The following is a 21,069-nucleotide window of genomic DNA, read 5'->3' on the forward strand; positions in this document are numbered from 1 at the left end:
TCATCCCTATTTCCTTAAAGTTCACATTTTTTTAATGTTGGTCTAAAATGATCAAATAAATTGAAGCTACTAAAAAATATATAAATGGATAGTAAATGAAAGATATACAACTAAGAAATGAATATTGTAGTTAAAATAGCAGATATGATTTTTAAATAATTCCCAGAACATTTAATAACTTCAAGACTTTATTTTTCTTTTTTGCACAACAAGTACATAACAAATAGAAAAATTGAATATAAGAAGTAAAGTAATAAAATAAAGTACACACCTCGAATATAAATTATGAATCCTATAAAAAAACTAAAACACGTGTCACAGTATATTATGTATTTATCCTCGTCATTAATTTGTTTGCTCAATAAAAGAGAGAACGTGATTTTAAAAACGTTGAGTAAATCTCGCGTGAACTGAACATCATCTCCTAACGTGAGCACTGCGCCTTTAAGTGGTTCCTCGTGAGGACTCCGGGTCACGTGCCTGTCAAACCCCACTGGCTCGCGCAGCCATAGATATCTATGCGCGCAGCCGTCAACACAACACAGGAAGAAGCTAAGCTAACCAAGCTAACGAAAACACAGCGCTGCGGCGGAGACGTCGCTCGTCACTGGTGCTACTGGGCCGGCTGGTGTGGAGCTGGTGGTTGTTATGGACAGGGAGACGGGTTCTGGAGACAGGGAGTGAGCGGGGACGAGGATGACGAGCAGCCGCAGCAGCAGCTCGCTAACTCCGGAGCTAGCAGGCTAACTATCAGCTGTTGTTTTGGTAGTTTGGCTAACACGTCAAAAGTGTGTCCTCACAGCAGCCTGCGACACCAGAGCTTCACCACAGACACACAAACACACACCGCGTTTCCTCTTTCCTCCTCAGTCACGGTTAATGGCGACACACACAGCAGCACCAGCCTCACACATTCACCAGCGGGCCGTCTGTCAGCTGCTGTCCGGCGGGCGGTGACTCCCTTGCGGGGTCCATCATCCATCAGAGGGGGCCGCTAGTGAATATTGCTCCAAGATGCACGACGCGTACGAACCGGTGTCGATTCTGGAAAAGCTCCCGCTCCAGATCGACTGTCTCGCGGCCTGGGGTGAGTTGTTGTCTCCCTGACATGGAGCTGGTGTTTCCTGGGTTTTAACACAAGATAAGAGAATCCTGTATTAGTACCACAACAGAAACTGCAGTGTCAAATCCTGCAAGTTACATTTGATACAAGTCTGTGTTTGTCTACCGTGATGTGCTGCAAATTACTGACAGTCAGTGACTTTGAGTATCTCTTCCCACAGAGGACTGCCTGCTTGTGGGTACGAAACCAGGGCATCTCCTTCTCTACCGGATCAAAAAGGATGCAGGTAAAACTAAAACCAAGGGGATGGGAGGTACTGGGTTGTCTTTATTTGTGTATTTGTGTCTCTGAGTCTTTCTCAGCAAGAAAATCCGCTTTACCTGCCAACTATGTGCATGAATGCTCTCAACCGACAACACACAGTTGGAGAGATGGACGGATAGATAGATAGATAGAGTTGATAGAAGAAACAAAGAGAGAATCCTACAGCTTAAAAATAAGGACATTAAAACATGTGAAAAGCAGAAAAATGACATGCATATATAAACATATATTATAAGTTGCAATATTAACAACATAAAGTGTCTATAATCAAGTCAAGCTGTTTTCTGTAAACTAAATAAGCTGGCAAGGGTACTGGAGCATTGTGGGGGATTTCTTATTGCATGTGAAGATGATGATGATGATGATGTTGATGAATGTGTCTCTGTTCTCCTCAGGTACCAATCGGTTCGAGGTGACGCTGGAGAAATCCAATAAGAACTTCTCAAAGAAGATTCAGCAGGTAGAGATTAACCACAGTCTCATTTCTGCAAAAGAATAAAAAAGGAGGAAGAGGAAGTCCAATGAAGGAAGTGACGTCAGATTTTTTAGGGAATACGTTCTGTCCATGAGCTTCACTTCCATCTCTCTTAACCTCGATTTAAACTGCCAATGACAAACTCCCTGTCCTGGAGTGATTTTGGGAGTGGCACACACTTCACCACTCGTCCTCATGCCATCTTAGAATACCAGAGCTGGTTGATGTGTGTAATGGATCAGATCGGCCTCCAACCTTTAATTCATTTATCATCCTCTAACACACAGCTGTGAGAGCCCTGGGGCAAAGTGGGTTAAATAATTGAGCTCTGATATTTCCTCAGCCCAGGTGTGATGAACTATTGATGTCCTCACTCAGCGCTCTAACTGTGTTTCTTACTCTTTCTACAGCTTTATGTTGTCGCGCAGTACAAAATCCTTGTCAGTCTTCTGGGTAAGTTTTTGTAACCAACACATTTGTTTTAAGATTGTATGAGTTTAATCTTCACTTTTGGAACAGTAGTGCACATCCACTTTGGGACATTGAGTCGAAAGATACTGCTTAAATAGCATCTGTTTATTGTTGCTACTTCAAATTGGACTTATGGTTTGTACTTTTGATTCTGTCCTGCAGAGAACAACGTCCACGTCCATGACCTCCTGACTTTCCAGCAGATCACTGTCCTGTCCAAAGCCAAAGGAGCTACACTCTTTGCGTGTGATCTGCAGGTCAGTGACAGCAGTGTTTTTACCAATAACATCAAATATATGTATTTTCTATTGCTTCTGAATCTTTCTCGTGGGAATAATTTGCCCTTTCCACAGAACTACAGTCATACAGCTATAACTTAGTGGAGGAATGAAAGAGTAAAGGCAAACGAGTGTCTGCATGGTAATCTTATTAAACCCTTTGAACCCTGCAGAGGAAATGTTTCTCCACTACCAACATTTCATTCTTTGGAGAATCATCAATGATTCTGAATCTTTACAACGAAGCTAAACTGTGTCTCTTAACTAAATGTAGCTGAATAAACACATAAGAAATAAAAAATAGTTATTAATTCCTGGTGAATTATTTTAACTATATCGATTTTTTGGTGTTTTTGTTTTTGCGATACGTCCATCGTTCTCTGTTCGTCTTCAGCTTCTGTTATCAACACGTTTTTCAACACATTTAACAAAATGTAATGATATCACCACCAATGCACAACGTGAAGAAGTAGAAGACAGCTCCTTGGCTTTCTACTGTAAAAGGAAACAATGCTCTAACTATCACGGTTTTTATTTTAGTTCGATCTGAACAGGATCATTTGAACAACAACACTCTCCTGTTGTCAGTGGCCTCAGCCACAGGAAGTGCATTTTCAGAGGCAGGAAGCTTCAAGTGAACTGGTTTATTGAAGTTGATCAAATTAGCTTTAAATGGGTCATAACCGATGTGTTTTAGTTTATTGACGACTCACATTAACTACTGACTGATCACTGGAGCTCACCACAGTCTATCAGCCTTTTTAGAAATACATTCCTCTGTTGCAGGCAGATTTTTCTATATAACAGTATGAATAGAATATTACTTCAATGGTCATTTAAAAAAATAAACTGGCATTTAGCACAAAACAAAACATGGCAAATAGATAAATACATTACAGTGCATCACAGTAATAAATTAATACCATCAAATAAAAGCTTAAGAATAGTGTAGAGAGCTGCTGCAGTGGTGAACGGGTTAACAGATTCAAACAGAAGGCCAAAGACACAAGCGTGGTCACAATCCTCTGTGTGAATTCTCAGCTCTTGTCAAGTTCATTGCTCTTCCTCAGGCAGAATCAACACTGGCAGCGATCCTGAAATCCAACAAGCTGCTGCTTCCCACCAGCACGAACACACAGGCACACGTTTATTTTTTTTTTAGGGTTAGGGTTAGGGTTAGGCTTATGACAGTTTCCTTGACAGAAATGAAAAGCAACATGTCTCTTAATATGACGCTCAAGCCTGTGTCAGTCTGTTGGCTGTGTGCAATGGTAGCCTTGAAGTCAGGAAAGTGTATTTAACTATCTATTAAATAATAGGTTTTATAGTTGCAGTAAAGAATATATGTTCTATTATATCCTATTCGATATAATCTTTATCACCCAATTGCTCTATGCGTCAAAACAATGATATTTTTCCCGTTCCACATTTCTGTGTTCTCACATTTTCCCTGATTTTTAAGCCATGAATTGTTTATTTTCTCTATTTTTCTGGCGCTCAGCAAACCAGCCCAGGGGAGGAAAGGCTGAGAATGTGTGTTGCGGTGAAAAAGAAGCTCCAGCTGTATTACTGGAAGGATAGAGAGTTCCATGAGCTGCAGGTATGATGATACATTTGATGTGGGACTCACTGCAGTGTGATTTCCCCCCCCCACCACAAGTCTTTGTCATATTTAGTCAGCTCACTGTTTTCTTTCCTGTCTGTTAGGGCGACTTTGCTGCACCAGATATTCCGAAGTCCATGGCTTGGTGTGAAAACTCCATATGTGTTGGTTTCAAGAGAGACTATTACCTTATTCGGGTATGTGCTCAGATAGCATTCATTTCTTTACACTCTGTAACTTCCTACAACTCAAGTGGTCCTCCGCTCATAATCTGTCTTTTTTATTTAAAATGGTCATCCCTCTTAGACTTATAAGACGGCTGTCAAAGGTTTGTAATCCCTTCTTTAAACGTTTTTTAATTTTTTGATTTGCCCTCTTGCTTATTGTGAAGCATTCTGTAACTGTGCTTTTTAAAAGTGCTCTAGAAATAGTGTTTATTATTCTGAAAAAGAAGTCTGTTATTTCTGCTAAAAACAGAAAAGTCTCAGTTTACTTTAGTTTATTGGCAGCGTTGTGAAGTTTGTCTCCTGTCATGACTTTTGCTCAAACTTGTTTCAGTCCAAATTTTATTTTTTTCTGGCCTTACAAGTCTGCAGGGAGTGACAGATCTTTAGAGTAATATCACTTTAAAATAAATAAATTAGAATCAGGCTGCTTCATAACTTGTTCTTGTCTGTTGTTTGTATTTGTTTGTGTTTTTTTTTCTTATTTCTGGTGTTCAAATCATCAACCAATGCTTGGTAGAGTTATACCTCATCCAATCGTCTTTTCTTTATCTGTATAAAGTGTGTCATAACTGACCTTACAGATACAATTTATGCCACTACGCTATTATTCATACATTCTGTATCTCCTGACTCACCCGCACTATCTGTCCTGTCCACCAGATGGACGGTCGCGGCTCCATCAAGGAGCTCTTCCCGACTGGGAAACAGTTGGAGCCTCTGGTTGCACCACTGGCTGATGGGAAGGTGGCTGTGGGGCAGGATGATCTCACTGTTGTCCTGAATGAAGAGGGTGTGTGCACCCAGAAGTGCGCCCTGAACTGGACAGACATCCCTATAGCGATGGGTAAGAAAGAAACGATAGACAATATAACAAGGACGGATCTGATGGTTCAACGTTGGTTTCCTAAAGCTGAAGTCGCTTATGCTGTTGTTTTTGAAAAACATGGCTCTTCATTCGCCCTGATTTCAATGCGAGAGTTGACTTGTGTTCGATGTCGATAGAAACTGCAGCAGAGTTAAAAGGAGAAACGAGAGCCAATAATCCTTCCCCCAGCTCTCGACACTTTACAGTTTGTCTTCCAGATAACACGGGATCGGTTTTGCCAAGATGTGTCACTCCTGGCAGTTGAGTTTACACAGCAAAACCAAAACCACATTTTCTGTTGTACTCAGAAATAAGATGCATAAGATGTCCAAGTCTGGTTTAATAGCATATAACATTTTAATAGAGTTTATTGTATCTCAAGGAGAATCATCTATTGATTTTACAGAGGACATTGTCGGCTATAAATTTGACCACTTATCATCGACAGGCTTGTTAATGGTACTTATCCTCCGCTGGTTGGCGCACACTCCATGAAGGAACGCCACCAGGAGAAACAGCATCGTTAGCATCTTGGCACACGATTTAGTTTTAGTTAATGGCGTTAAATTGACATAATTCCTGGTTGCATGCAGGTTTTTGTTTGTCAGAGGAATAAGAATCTATCTGAAATATAATTGGAAGTTTTTCAGCTTGAGTGTGAGCACAATCAGATTAATCTTCTTTCTCTGATAAAATACTAACCGTGAACTTATCTTTTAATAATTGTGAGTAGGCAGCGTTTATTGCATCTTCATGAAGTGTTCTGCGTGTTGCTGTTACATTTTTCTGACCGGTAAAGAAACATGTGCCCATGAAGCCGTTGTGTCTGTTACAGCGCAGTCTGTTCACGTATTTGTCACAGTGCCTGAGCGGGTCTGCTCTCACAGTAATAGGATATTAAAAACAAATGCCTGATAAAGCATTTGGCCTAAATTCTGCCTTTGTTCTGTCAGTTATTGTCATCTAGCTGCCGTCTGCCCCCTCTCTCTCTTCTCTTTCTTCTCTTCCTTAATCTGCCCCTCCCTTGTGTGTCTTTCTTTCCAGTCTGTCTGAGCCGCTGCTGTTTTCCCACTCGTCAGAGGAGAAAAGACAGTTTTAGATCAGCTTTTTATCCTGTGACTAAGACACTGGGTTACTAATGGACTCTGTGGCAGACACGAGGCAGATGAGCTCTCGTTGTCTCTCTGTGCTCGTTGGAATGCAGAGAGGAACAATATGAAGGGAAATGAAGCCTCCGAGCGGCGACTTCACACGAGGCGATTGCAATTTCCCTCGTTTTGATGTTGGACGTTGTCGCTCTGGCACATATCAGTAGAGGATGAGCGCTGGTCAGTTTACAGTATTAGTCACTGACTGGATGTGGCTGGAGCCGAGGGCTGCGGCTGCTGCCCGTGGGCATAGTCTGTCCGGCCTCAGGCTTGTCTGTTTGCTGTCTCAAGCTATATTTCCTGCCCCATTAGCCTTTAGGTCTTGATGCCATAATCACCAATGAGGCACCTACTTTCAAGATGGGGGGTTTATGGGCAGCAAAATCCTTTTCACTTCTTTAAAGCCTTAAAGCACAATGTTTGACACATCTTTCATTCCACCATGTTCCTGATGGACAATACTGTCCTGTTTCCTTCAACACAAATATACCTGACTTGTTTAATCAAGATTTATTAATTATTCTTTGATAAATGTTGAAAAATCTCGTAACGTTAAATGAATAAAAAAAAAGATTCCATGGGTTTTTCCCTGACCGATAATCCTGCTAACACTCCTTGGTTGAGGTAATAAAATCATATGGTCTCTGGCTGATCACACCTTGTGAAGATCTGTCCTCCTTTTCACTATCAAAGGCAGAAAAATGCCCAAATAATAATAAATACAATTATATTGTTGTTACAAATATATTATAATACCCATTTTGTGAAAGAAATGTAAAATCCCCAAAACGATACCTGTCCTCTTTCCTTTAAAGTGTTGACAGATCCACATATTTCCACAGTTCTTTCATTATATTTACAGGATGTGTAATATTTTTGTAATATCATTGACCCACTTGTGATGGTTCAGTTGTTGTTGACGTGCACAGAAATCTGACACTTGGCTCTTCTCTAATGTTCTCAGAGCACCAGCCTCCGTACATCATCGCCGTTCTCCCTCGGTACGTGGAGATCCGGACCTTCGAGCCGAGGTTGCTGGTGCAGAGCGTGGAGCTGCAGAGACCTCGCTTCATCACCTCAGCAGGGTGAGGCCGGCGTTTTGTTGGTTCATTCGTAAATAAGAAATTTTATAAACATTTTGCAGACCACAAAAAACAACCTTGAACATCCTGTTGTCACATGGGTTTGAGGCCTTGTTCCGTTTAGATGCACAACATCTCTAAAAAATGTCATGAATCATGTGCTGCTGTCATCAGCTCCCCTGGTTTCTGTGTCTCGTGATGATGACACTAATAATGTGAGTTCCTCCTTCCAAAGAGAGAGGCGGTGGTCTAGTGGCAGAAACTTGGACTATGGGCAGAGAAGGTCTCTGGTTCGTCTCTGGTTCGACTCCACGGAGAGACAACAAAAGACGAACCTGGATTGATCTGTCCAAAAATCCAAGAGTGTCCCTACCCTGTCTAGTGCACCTGAGCAAGGCACCTTACTCCCCATACATCTGCTCCACGAGCGCCGTACATGGTCGCTCACTGCTCTGTGTGTCCTGCACCAGATGGGTCAAAAGCAGAGATTTCCCTACCTGCATGAGTGTGCCTTTGCATGTCTGTGCATAATAAATGCATCTTAATCTAATAATCTAATCAAAGAAAAACACAGTTGCCCCAACATGTCCTATCTAATCTTGTTTTCTCCCTTTTTTTTTTATTTTTCACAGGCAGAATATTGTGTATGTTGCCAGCAACCACTTTGTGTGGCGCCTGGTGCCTGTGTCCATAGCCAGCCAGATCCGGCAGCTTCTCCAGGACAAGCAGTTTGAGTTGGCTCTTCAGCTGGCGGTGAGCAACAGAACCACTCCACTATTAAACCTTGTTATTAAATTCCAGAGGATTCAATTTGTGCCCGAGCTCAAGAGGATGGAACGCTGAGATCACTTATCTTGATTAGGTCAGAAGGTTCAAACAGTAAAATTCCCATGGTTTGGTTCTTTAAGGTCAGCGTATCCAGAGATCTAGTTTTTCCTTTCCAGGGGCTTTTCATGTGGATTCGTGGAAGTGAATAATCTGACTCGATTTTGTTGCTGTCTGATGCTTTTCCTGCCAGAAGATGAAGGATGATTCCGATGGTGATAAGAAGCAGCAGATTAATCACATCCAAAATCTCTACGCCTTCAATCTGTTCTGCCAGAAGAGATTTGATGACTCCATGCAGGTGTTTGCCAAACTCGGCACAGGTAAAGATTGTCACCTGAAGACCAGACCTTTAATGTTCATGGAATAAAGCTAAAGAATTCCCTCCTGTTCTCTTCAGATCCCACACATGTGATCGGGCTGTACCCGGACCTGCTCCCAGCTGACTACCGCAAACAGCTGCACTATCCCAACCCACTACCTACGCTGTCCGGGGCGGAGCTGGAGAAGGCTCACCTCGCTCTGATTGATTACCTCACCCAGGTCTGTGTGTGGGACGCCCTTCCACAAACTGGCAAAGATAAAGGAAAGTGCGAATCTTAAAATCTTCATTTCCCTTTTCGACTGTTCTTACAGAAACGCAGCCACCTGGTGAAACAGCTGAACGACTCGGACCCTTCCACGACATCTCCACTCATGGAGGGAACACCGACTATTAAAAGCCGCAAAAAGCTCCTGCAGATCATTGATACCACTCTGCTGAAGTGTTACCTACATGTGAGTCTGCGTCTGCTCACACTGTAGCTGTATGATAGACACAGGGAAGTTGGACAAACCTGGGACAAACTCTAATCATGCATCACTCACATTATGCTCTTTGATTTACAGCCAATCTGGAATCGTAGGTGAACTCAGTCCAAATGTTTATCTCAACGGATAAAAATTATATCAGCTCTTAAATACTTGGCAGTCGTCACCGTCCACTAAGAGCAAAAATAAAATGATGATTTCATAAGTCAGTATTTCTCAACGCTCATAGAAACTGGCACCAGCGCTGGGCAGTTCACTGCACCGCACGTGTAGCCAGATGGCTCCTGTGTTAAACTGCTCATTGGCAGATTGACTTTGAAATAACACATACTGAGTCACTGTTGAAGATCGTGTCTTTGTGTGTCTGTTTGTGACTGTCACTCAGTTTTCTGTGATTCAAACTTCATCAATGGAGTGTTGGAAGGATGAATGAAATCACAGTTATGATTCTCAGAAGTAAGAGTCTACACAGAGCAGGAAACAGTCCTGGTCTCATCTCTCCGTACAGAACTGCGCATGTTCATCTGATGTGTGCGACTCAGGGAAAATGCTACCAGGTGCTTCCTTGTTAGAGGCACAACAACCTCTGTTCAATCAGTGGAACTCCCAGCTCAGACCCAGATGATGCTGGAGGGAGAAGAGGAGACTGACTGGAGATCCTCTAGGAGCCAAGCATCTGCAGCAGATTATTTAAATGAATAACACATTGTGGGGCAGAGAGGAGTGACTCAGACTTGTCGTCTTTGTGTGAAACACTACCTGCACTCTTCAGGGTTGGATGGATATACATTCATGTTGTGTAATCTCCTCTGATCCTCCCTTCTCTTCAGACCAACGTGGCCATGGTGTCCCCCCTCCTGCGCCTGGAGAACAACCACTGCCACATCGAGGAGAGCGAGTACGTTCTCAAGAAGGCTCACAAGTACAGTGAGCTGATTATCCTTTATGAGAAGAAGGGCCTGCACCAGAAAGGTAAGATGTTCAACCACCTGTGCTATAAGTTGTCCATGTGTCACCTGGTATAACCTGCAGGGAGACGCCGTTAATAAAGACACCGCTTGTCTGGTCTCCTCTTGCAGTTATGACAAGTGGAAGACAAATCTTTGGGGATGTCCACAGTCATTTTCAAGTTTTAAGACCTCTGATGTGAAATTATATGAATCACATGCAGACATCTTATATATGTACACTGTAAGATGAGTTTATTTCCATTTACTTTCCCTCTAAGTCTTTCATTAGGATGAGTTAACTGAAATCCTTGAGTATTTTAAAGAAATCTGTTGTCCGACCTTCCACAGTAGGTGAAACTAATTTAATTAACAATGGATTAGTTCCATTAGACGTCCTAGTGAGCCCTGACTCTCAGCCTGCATGCACGACACAAGAACCCTGGAGATGGTTTGTGCTTCTTCTGTCTGCTCTCATCCAAACTTACAGTAGTCTTTATCAGAAAGCAAACAGAAGTCAAATCTGTTTCTTGTCACATAAAGTTGAGCACATATAAAAGCATTTTCGGTGAATAAATCTTTTCCAGAGTTAAAGAAATCTCTCTCTGCATATTTAAAAACAAATAAAGGATGAAAAGAAAACATCCCTGGAAATGCTTTGTATTTATAAGAGCCTTTAATTTAACTTTCTAGATGAAAACACAAATCAGAGAATCACTTTCCAGGGACATTTCGTCTGACGTGATAGTTTTTGAAGTGAGAAAATGAATCATCGCGCAGCACAGAGAAGTCAATCACTGGATAATGACTGATATCGGAGTTCAGCTGTAATTGTGGGGTTTGTGTGGGAGTGTGGTTTGTGTGTTGCAGACCTCAGCATGACAACCAGGCACATCCCTTCAGAGCACAATGAAACATCTGCTTCAAATTTCTCTCTCCAATTGGATGTTGAATTTGCGGTGCAGTATTTAAATGAGAGATCGGTGGGTGGCAGCTTTCGCCCTCGTTACCTTCTCGTTCAGACACGAGAGCGGGATTGTTCCGTTATGTTTCAATTCAACAGATACCAGTGACTGTGCTTGAGTCGTGGGCGCGGGGGGGGGGGGGGGGGATCCGCCCTGTGAGGCTGCAGGGTGGATCTCAGTGGAGGTTTCCTGCGTGCGGCCGGCTCGTCATCCTCGTAGATCAGAGCCGTCTGAAGCTTGTTTGGTTCCTGGCAGTGTTCTGAGGTAGAGTCCTGGCGGCTCTGTTCCAGTCGGCCTGCTGTACTTTGTGTTGATGATGTCATGCTGCTGAAGTCTGCCCCGCGCTCCCACTGCCAATTCAAAGCAGCTGTTCCCAGCTCAACAATTAACACTGGAGCCTGTGCTTCGTCCAGATTCTGCTGGCAGAGGAATTATGTAATGCAGCGCCGCCGAGCCGATGACATCTTGCTGCTTTCCATCACTCGGACTGATCTCCCATTTGTTCCTGTTCCCCCCCTTTCACGTGTTTCACTCCTCCTCCGCCCTGTTCCCCCCCTCACAGCTCTGCAGGTGCTGCTCGACCAATCCACCAAGGCCAACTCTCCGCTGAAGGGCCACGAGCGAACAGTGGAGTACCTCCAAAGACTGGGTGAGGATCAACAGCCAGCTCTGAGCTGTTTTAAATTCGTCATCTCTACTACATGTTGTTGCAATAACCTCCTGGAAAAACCTCTCAGAATACTTTCACTCAGATTGTGGGCGTTGGAGGAAATGTCAATTTTGCATCTGTAGCATGTCATTCTGCAGCTTTTATTTATTGTCTGGCAATGACTAAAGTTTTTGATTTCCACTTAAGACTGAACATTGTCCTGAAATTAGAGAAATCTAGAGGGGCTGTGTGTGAGAACTTTAGTTTGAGTGAACGATGAGAGAAAACTTTCTGGACCCGTTTCCTCTTGAGCTTCCTCAATGAAGTTAAACTGATTTATTTACTTTTATCCTGTGACACAGGAGTCGAGAATCTGGGCTTCATCTTTGAGTTTTCTCCCTGGGTGCTGAAGATCTGTCCTGAGGACGGTCTGAAGGTGAGACGCAAAGAATTTACCCACAACGAATGTTTAATTTGAGTGTTGAACGTGGTTTTATCATTATTATTTACTCTGTGTTTTTAGTACGTATAGTTTGGTTTGGTTAAACCCAGGATTTATTTGATTTCCACTTCTTGCTCTGATCCTCTCTTCTCGTCCTGTTTAGATTTTCACTGAGGACCTGACGGAGGTGGAGACTTTGCCCCGGGACAAGGTGCTTAACTTCCTGAAAGAGGGCTTCACGGAGCTCGCCATCCCATACCTCGAGCACATCATCTACGTGTGGGACGAGAAAGGCCCGGAGTTTCACAATGTGCTGATCCAGCTCTACCTGGAGAGGGTTCAAGTTCTCATGAAAGAGTACCTCAACTCACTGCCTGAAGGTACGAGCTAGAGACCCTGACCGTTTGTGTGAGGTCACAGTATCTCAAGGTATAATAGAAGGAATAATAAACACTTTTACAGTACCTCATACAACCACTTCAAAAAGTCTGAAAATTATTAAAATAAGGTTTTTGGACTCATTTGATACACAAACCTGAGAGAAAGATAACAAAAGCTAGAAAATGGAGGAAATATGAATGAGAAGTGTTATTGTAGATCCAATGTCCACGTAACCCAGGAGCTGGCCACCACTTTAAAAACAAATCATATTAATGCCAAAAGGAATATTTCATTTTCCCTGCGTATGGGTTCAGTTAACCACTTTGCTTCTCCGTCCAAAGAGTTGTCTCTTTGAATTACTTTACAAATAAAGCCTGTCAGGACCGATTGAGAAGTCCATCCATCTCCCTCTGTATCGTTTTAATGCTCATCCAGGGAGCGGGCTTTAAAATGGACCTCTTGACCAACAGGACAGAGAGGTGCTCATTAATCTGCACTCTGTCTGCAAAACAGTTAAAGCAGCTAATTAAATAGATAAATCCTTCAAGTTGCTTAATGAAGCAAGTTGCAGGACACGGCCTGTGATCAGAAGATATTGTTCCTCTGAGATTATTGTAACGTTCAACAATGAGATGAGACTTAGTGGGTCTGGACATTGTAAATGTTAAAGCCTGTGTCAGCAGCAACTGTACAGATTATTTTCCAGTATAATCTCTCTATCACGTACACCATTGTTTTGTAGTTGTACCTCAACCGAGGAGGTTATGTGTTCACCCCCGTTTGTTGGATTGTTGATTTCTCAGATAATAATTCAATGTGTATAATTTGGTGCTGATCCCATTTTAAAAAGATATTGAATGTGACTTCATGAGGGGACTGTTGGGTCTTGTCTGACGTGTCCACTCTACTGTGAGAGCCGTTAAGCTTTATCTTCATCAATATATATTTTATCCAACATTTTGGTTAAACCAAAAGCCACAAGTTACAGTTTCAATGGTTTGTATTTTTTACTTCAGTACAAAATCAAATCATTTTACAACCAGATCTTTTCTCCCCAACTTGGCAGATGAAATCAGCTCCAAAAAAAAAAACCTTAAACAAAACCTTGTGTTTGAATCCAGTGCTTGTTACTGATACTCTGTGTATCACTGAGATCTATCATCCTCATTGAATACTGAAAGAACTAGACAACCACATGCAGGATTGTTTGCTTTTCCTCTTCCATGAGTGTGTTTCTGATGTTAAAATGTTAACTGAACGATTGTTTCAGCTCCAGATTCTGAAATAAAATCCTCTGTTGCAGGGGTCCCAGCTGTGGCTGCAGGGAAGGAGAAGGGCAGCCTGGGGGAGTTCAGGATGAAGCTGCTGTCTTTCCTGGATATCTCTACCAGCTATGAACCAGCCAGACTCATCAGTGATTTCCCCTTTGATGGTGAGAACTCAGACTTAGATGAATCATATTATGTTTGCTTGACAATAACAAACAAGGACGTTGGAGTTATCTCCTAAAGAAGTTGACTTTTGACTGTGAGATCCTGTTTCAGACAAATGTGTGAAGATAATACGAAGGGCATTTACTCTTTAGTTGTTAATATCAGGATTTATGGAACCGGCACCTAAGAAAGACAGTTTACTATGTTTCCCATTACCTCATGTACATATGTTCTCAGTTACAGAGGGAAGTTTTACTGGAGTTGTTCATGCTTTAGGCTGAAGGCTTTAACGTGAACCTTGTGACCTGGTTTTCCCTCTTGAAGGTCTGCTGGAGGAGCGAGCTCTGCTTCTGGGTCGGATGGGCAAACACGAGCAGGCGCTCTTCATCTACGTGCACGTCCTGAAAGACACCCACATGGCTGAAGAGTGAGTCCTCCTGCAGGTCAAACACCACATACTCCTGCAAAGCTCTTTGGGAATCAGCAGCGATTGTATGACTGTGAAAGAGAACAAAACTGTAAGGTAGCAATTTAAAGTAAGTGGTAGGAACCCTATTTAGTCACGAGCTTGTTCTTGACCTTCCAGGCAGATTAAGGATCTTTAAAAATCATGTGACCAAAGCTGCTTTCAGAAATATCCTGAAGTCAAGAGATTTTCAACAACAAATGACCGAGTCAGTTGATTCCTAATAAAAGGTCTGAGTGAGACCATGTGAAAAATGCAGCAGGATATCGTCTGGGAAATTAGCAACAAGCGAGCGAGTGGGCGTGTTGATGAAGTTTCTAACACCCAATACAAACATCTCCTCTCTGTTTACCTGTATCAACAGTTTCTTCAATTTGGAAAAATAATATTTGTCTGTAGTTCCTGTCTGAAACAGGCTGAGACATCCTGTTCTCCTCAGGAGCATCAGTCAACATCAGGGACATGGGCGGCTCCATTGTGTTTTCTATTTGCTGATGCTCTTCCTCTGTGTGCTCTGCAGATACTGTCACAGTCACTACAACAGTTCAGTGGAAGGAAATAAAGACGTAAGTGTAATTTCCCCTTTTGATTTGATTTGTTTTTCACCGTTTGAGTTGCTCTCTTGGATTTGATCACAGTTCCGATGTGTTTTTTTTATGACCTCATTTCAGTTTGCACACTCTGTTGCCCTCAGCTAAGTGCCTGTGTGTTTGCTGGAAGTGCTACACAAATAAAATGGATTATTTATGGCACGTGCACATTCCCTTTTCTCTGGTTTGTTTTTCATCAAACAAATATTACATCTGACTTTGCCTGTTTATACTTTTGTTTACTGTTGCCTGACGAATCCAAAACTGCAAATGAATCATTTAGAAGCATTGAATCAGAGGCACAAAGAAATGAGATCTGTGATTGAATATTTTATTGCTGATATTAAACCTGACTAGACTTTATAAACTCAGCATGTATAAGACATCCAGGCTTATTTCCCTTTTTTAAATTCTTTAAAATATCATTTTGAATCTAAAATTAATAGCAAATCGTTTATCTTGACAAATATTCCATCATATTAAATTTTACTCCCTGGTTTAAAACACTCATCTTTTTCTTCAATTCATTTAATTACAAAATGTTATTTACTTTACTGTATTTCTGTCTGACATCATATTTTCCTACTTCCTGTGATTTTCTTACTGGTTTTCTTTGTTCAGATCCTGACTCCCATGGACTCAGATGAGTGTTAACAGTTGTGTTTCCGCTCCTGTAGGTTTATCTGTCTCTGCTGCGAATGTACCTGTCGCCCCCTGATGTCCACTGTCTGGGGCCAATCAAGATGGAGCTGTCGGGGCCTCAGGCCAATCTCCAGGCTGCCCTGCAGGTCCTGGAGCTGCACCACAGCAAACTCAATACCAGCAAGGTAAACAGCACCAGAGCAGCACTTTCACTGGTCTGGTCATAATGATCCTACTTTCATCACAAATCACAAACATAAACTCTGAAATAAATTTCCTGCATTTTAATTTCCTGCAACAAACTCCATTGGGTTCTTGTAATTGCTCATTAAACCAGAGAGCAAAAAGTATTTTCTAATTCAGCCTAATGCCTTTTCATTTCTACTCAGATATGATAATCGTTCCTGAGGACGTGAAAGTGTCTCGTCTGTTTAGCCTCGATTAAAATGGGATAAAATAACACGATTAATGACGACACGCGCTCACACAAAATGTGTCATCAGGCAGTTTGTATGAAATTAAATCAGCAACTGAGCTGAAGAGGATTTAGTTTGTTTTTCACTGTTGGGTGAAATCAAGCTGCCGCGTTGGGACGGAAAAGATCCAGTGAACCAAAACCAGATTTCCACCAGGGGGCTGATTTCCCTCGAGAGGCGTGTGTGTGTATGTGTGTGTATGTGTGTGTGTGTGTCGTCATGTGAACATTTATGAGGAAACTCTGTTCATGTGTCTGTTTCGAGTATCTGCGCCCAGAACCAAGAATAGCAGTTAATTGAATAAAAGCTGTTTTAGCTCATGACCCATTTTTCTCGTCAGACCTTAATATCACAATCGTCTCAATGCTGATGAGCAAAGATTTCCATCAAGGAGTTCTTTTTAAAGTTCCCCCCCGTCAGCAGATTGTATATTTGTTCTCTTCCCACATCTTATCACAGCGACACAGAGAAGTGGTCTTTTGAAAATAAGTTTGACTTCAGGGACGAACATATGACTGTGCTTTTATCCACTTATTTAAACACGTCACCCCTCTCTCCTGGAGTTTGACCTCTTCTTCCACCTCCACGACCTTTAGAGTCACGCATCACACAGATTAGTATTCTGAATACGGTTCTGCCTTAACGACTTCTTCAGGTCTGAGGTTGAAAGTTTATTTTTTAACCTTGACGAGAAGACCTTTAAAAAGTGAGGAAAATGTGAGCGTCACATTCTGAGCAGATACTGAGATTAAGTTTGTCAGCAGCTGTTTTCAAGGTCGAGAACGAACCTGAAATCTCAACTGAGTGAAAATCTGCAGGATGATAAATATTCATGTTTGACCAACACGTTTTTTACACCTGAAGGAAACTGATCCACCCTGCTCCCCGTCCGCTAAACCTCCTCATCTGACCCAAAGTGCTCCTTTACTAAAAGAGATCACCGGTCCTCACACAGGAAGAGCAACTGTGACTTATAAACTCCTGACGTCTGCTTGTCAGTGTTTGAAAAGCTGACTGTTTGGTTTCCAGGCCATCAACCTGCTCCCGGCAAACACTCAGATCAGAGAGATCCGGGTTTTCCTGGAGAGCGTCCTGGAGGAGAGGGCTCAGAGGAAACGCTGCAACCAGGTGCTGAAGAGTCTCCTGCAGGCCGAGTTCCTCCGGGTGAGAAAACTGAGTCTGAATATGTCACCTTGAACTCAATCTTCAGCAATTATATTGAAAGGAAAAAACGCAATAACTTTTCTTTATTAATTCCTGCTTCGTGTTGCTCGTCTGCTTCTGTCTCCAGGTGCAGGAGGAGAGGATCTTCCACCAGCAGGTGAAGTGCGTCATCACGGAGGAGAAGACCTGCAGAGTTTGCAAAAAGAAAATAGGAAACAGGTAAAACAGGAACTCGGTGTCGAATTGGTCTCTTTAGATTATTTCCTATCTTTGAATTTGTGTTATAGTCTTGTGTCTCTTTTCTTATACTTAAAATTTGAATTATACTAAATTGATACACAAACCTTTTTTATTTCACTCCTCATATTTACCATAACAGGCCAAAGAAACTTGAAATCTTAAAGATTGAAAACGTTATGCTAATTTCACACCCTGTTCATTTCCTCTCTCACATTCTCATGAAACCCTTGTTCCTGCTCTGTGATGCCCTGAGTAATAATCCCAGTGAAACCTCCTCCTCCGTTTCAGTGCGTTCGCCAGGTATCCCAACGGCGTGGTGGTTCATTACTTCTGCTGCAAAGACCGCACGCTGTGTCCCACCGAGCAGTAACAGCCTCTGCTCCCTGGGACGCCCCATCGATAAATGATCCTCCTCCTTCCTGCTTGGGGAGTCACTCCTCCGTCGCCCGTGAAGAAGAGAAACACCAGAGAGGCTGGAAGTGCTCTGAATCCAAAGCACCTTGCAGGACTTGCGAGTGCAGACTTTTTTTTTATTTTGAAGTTAACCTTGGACACCGCTGTTGTGGAGGCGCTCGACTCCCCCCGCCCCCCCCCCCCCCCCCCCCCCCTCCGGGTGGAATCAGAGCTCCCCTCTGAAAGCAAAAGGCCGCAGCTTTCTGACTCTGTGCATGAAGTAACAGGAGGAATGTCCCAGGTCGCTCGGCCGGAGGAGAGACACGAAGAGAGGGAGGGAGGTGGACTCTGACATTTTGGAAAACACGTCCCTGTAACGAGAGGAGGGATCTGTTCGCCCGACACGTTGACCGATCCTTCTCTCCTGCAGATGATCCCAAGCCTCGATGGGAAGCCGTCTTTTCTCTCTCTCTCTCTCTCCATCTCTTCCCGTGTCTCTCCCCCCCTCCTGTAACACTGTGTGGGCCTCGAACACTGCTTCTTATGCCATATCCACCCTGAACTGCTCAATGCCTTGTGTGACTGAAGATTGTTCTTACAATGAGGTCAGGTGTCTTTTCTTTGAGCATGTGCCGGTACTGCAGTCGTCTCAAACTGTGTTTCACCTTTTTGTTCTGTTTGATTGAAAAGTTTGAGGCGACTTGTCCAACTAACATTATTCATATTTATGTTTGTTTTCTTCTTTTGCCGTCTTTGTGAAGTGACATCCACGCTTTTAACGCTTTGGTTTCTTTTTCTTTCTCAGTCACATCAGAAGTTTATGAAGAAGAATTATAATCTAAAGTGAGACTACGTTCATTTAACAGCACCCACGAGTCGTAACTAAAGGATAATATTGATTTGCTCAGGTTGGTGTCTGGTTAGCTGCAGTGATGAGTTGATTCACCAATAAAGCTTCCTGCTTCCTTTCTCTGTTGTGAGAGTAGAGTGAAGGTTTTCAACTGTTCATTCACAAGAAATATATTAGAAAGTGAACTATTAATCAATATTTAGCAGCCGATATATCAACAATGATCATAAGTTACAGCCCGATATCAGAGATCGGTCATCCAATGAGAGAACGCAACAACATCTAGCTAAAGTTGATTTTAAGTAGTTAGCATTAGCCACCATGTGTTACGTAGTCTCTCTCTCAGATGGGTCACAGCAGTGCAGCACTTTAACGGTGGACGGATGTTTGGTTTATTTATTGTGGAATCACGTATCTGCGCGATAAGAACTGGAAGTGATGTGAATGGCTGAAGGTGTGATTGATCTGTGCTTTTAAATTGGCAATATTGTAATAAAATGTCTGTTAACCGTCCACGTGGGAGATCGCTCAAGAAGCAGGACTCCAGTTCATCAAGACAAGAGATCCAAACAGTCAATGGCATGGTTTGTTTTTTGCAAACCTCCGCCAATGCCCAGTGATCCCCGTGTGAAACTTCATTTTAATTAGCTTGAATTAATCTGGATCCAAACTTAACTGCAACTTCAAGGTTTGTTAAATGCATCAAGATCCATAAGTAAGGGCACAAAATGTCAAATATTAAAGAAAGCCACAAAAAATGTCCCAGATTCTTTGTCCAGGTCCTTACGAAGATTTATTGGTTCTTTCTTGGCCAATGTCCCGACCTTCCAATAAGGTTCATGAAAATAGTTATTGTGTAATCCTGCTGACAAACAAACAAACAAACAAACCAACCAATCAGAGAACAAACCTCCACAGACAGTTTAATTCATTCAAGCTGCACCAAATCTCCATGAATTATTCCCTGGGGAAAATTGTGGAAATGTTGGAAAGAATCTTGTTAAAGGAAATTTCTGGATTCACATCAAAATTTTAAAAAAAAATCGTGGAAATCCGTTGACTTTTTTTTGTTGTCATCTGGCTGATAAACAAACAGACTCGGGGGGGGGGAACAAAATCTCCTCGATGGAGTTAATGAGGTAAAGAGTCTGACGGCTCCGTGACTTTGATGACCACTAATCCTTTGAACTTATTCAAATGTTAACGTTGTTTGGCGTCTCCTGCTCTGTTAAATACCCCCCCCCCCCTTTGCACACATTCTCTGCTCAGACTGTTCCAGACATTTTGTTTTATTTTGAACCATTGAACTTCCTGTGAGGTCACTGTCTGAAGACACCAGCGAGTGATCGTGACGTTCTTCCCAAGGAGGTGATTTGACTGGAAGCAGGAGGTCTGTGGGCCTGCGGCTTGAATCAGTAATAAACCAGTGTTTCCACTCAACTCCTGTTTAACTGGTGACACCACAGAGTCCTCTGAAGCTGCGTCTCACTGAGGAGCCGACATCTTGTTACTGCTCACGTCTCCATGAAGCAGCTACAACAAGAAACAACCTCTTAGAATAGTAACTTAATAATTAGTAAAGTCACCTAGTATTTCTATTTTTACTTTTCCTGTTACCATTTACTTTGCAGTTCCGGATCAATAGACCAAATACAAATTGCAAATATCTCATGAATCATTTACGATTATAAACTAGAGCTTCACCTCTGCCAAGGCTCAACAGTCCCCTCATGAAACCACATTCAAACTCACTGGATCTGGATCCGGGCCCTGATCCAGATCTGATCCAGGGTCATTCGTCACTGATTCACACAGTGTCATGGACGACAACACTTTTATCATCCCTAACCCTAACACTATGATAATCTTTATCATTTTTTAAAAACAGGTTTTCAAAGTGTCTCACAGACATAAAAACAGATCATAGCTGCAAATTTAAACAAGTTAATGAAAGACAATGGATAAAAAGAAGGTTGGAAGCGATATAATAAAAGCAATAAAGTAAAGGCTTGGAGCCGTTTTATCTTGCACATTAATCCACCAAATAAACTCTTAAGTAATGAATTAAACACGTTTTATTGCCTGAGATCAGAACTAGGAACTGACCTCTAGTTGTTGCTGCTCATAACGGTTTCTCCGCTGATTAAACAAATTAAAGTTTGAGATTGTTTTGTAGTAAAACGTTTAAGATAAATTCCACTTCCTGTTCACTTCTTGTCTCTTCGTGGGTCATCCAACTTCCCCCGTCTCATCTGGGAGT

The 21,069-nt window shown here is 42.3% G+C and overlaps 1 protein-coding gene across 2 annotated transcripts; it reads left to right on the plus strand.

Moving 5' to 3' along the window:
- The first annotated feature begins 527 nt into the window (after window positions 1-527).
- On the plus strand, window positions 528-19,322 carry vps39 (VPS39 subunit of HOPS complex). 2 transcript variants are annotated; one of them, XM_062397195.1, is made up of 24 exons: window positions 528-1,087; window positions 1,284-1,349; window positions 1,783-1,847; window positions 2,273-2,315; window positions 2,496-2,590; window positions 4,113-4,211; window positions 4,319-4,411; window positions 5,102-5,285; window positions 7,419-7,539; window positions 8,169-8,289; window positions 8,555-8,684; window positions 8,762-8,904; window positions 8,998-9,138; window positions 10,002-10,143; window positions 11,646-11,732; window positions 12,095-12,168; window positions 12,338-12,554; window positions 13,859-13,987; window positions 14,313-14,415; window positions 14,975-15,020; window positions 15,722-15,871; window positions 17,192-17,326; window positions 17,454-17,545; window positions 17,855-19,322. In XM_062397195.1, exons 1-24 carry the CDS (start codon window positions 1,015-1,017, stop codon window positions 17,934-17,936), a joined length of 2,631 nt encoding a protein of 876 aa, XP_062253179.1. In that variant the 5' UTR covers window positions 528-1,014; the 3' UTR covers window positions 17,937-19,322. The 2 variants fall into 2 exon arrangements, with proteins under 2 accessions (XP_062253179.1, XP_062253180.1); XM_062397196.1 differs by having other exon boundaries at window positions 8,558-8,684.
- Window positions 19,323-21,069: the final 1,747 nt, after the last annotated feature.

The sequence above is a fragment of the Platichthys flesus genome, chromosome 10, assembly GCF_949316205.1.
Source record: "Platichthys flesus chromosome 10, fPlaFle2.1, whole genome shotgun sequence".
Taxonomy (NCBI): Eukaryota; Metazoa; Chordata; class Actinopteri; order Pleuronectiformes; family Pleuronectidae; genus Platichthys; species Platichthys flesus.

Coding starts and splice junctions, on each gene's coding strand:
- vps39 (XM_062397195.1), top strand. CDS start 1,015: ATGCACGACGCGTACGAACCGGTGTCGATTCTGGAAAAGCTCCCGCTC. Junction 2,591..4,112: donor TCTTTGCGTGTGATCTGCAG/GTCAGTGACAGC, acceptor TCTGGCGCTCAG/CAAACCAGCCCAGGGGAGGA. Junction 8,290..8,554: donor AGTTGGCTCTTCAGCTGGCG/GTGAGCAACAGA, acceptor TTTTCCTGCCAG/AAGATGAAGGATGATTCCGA.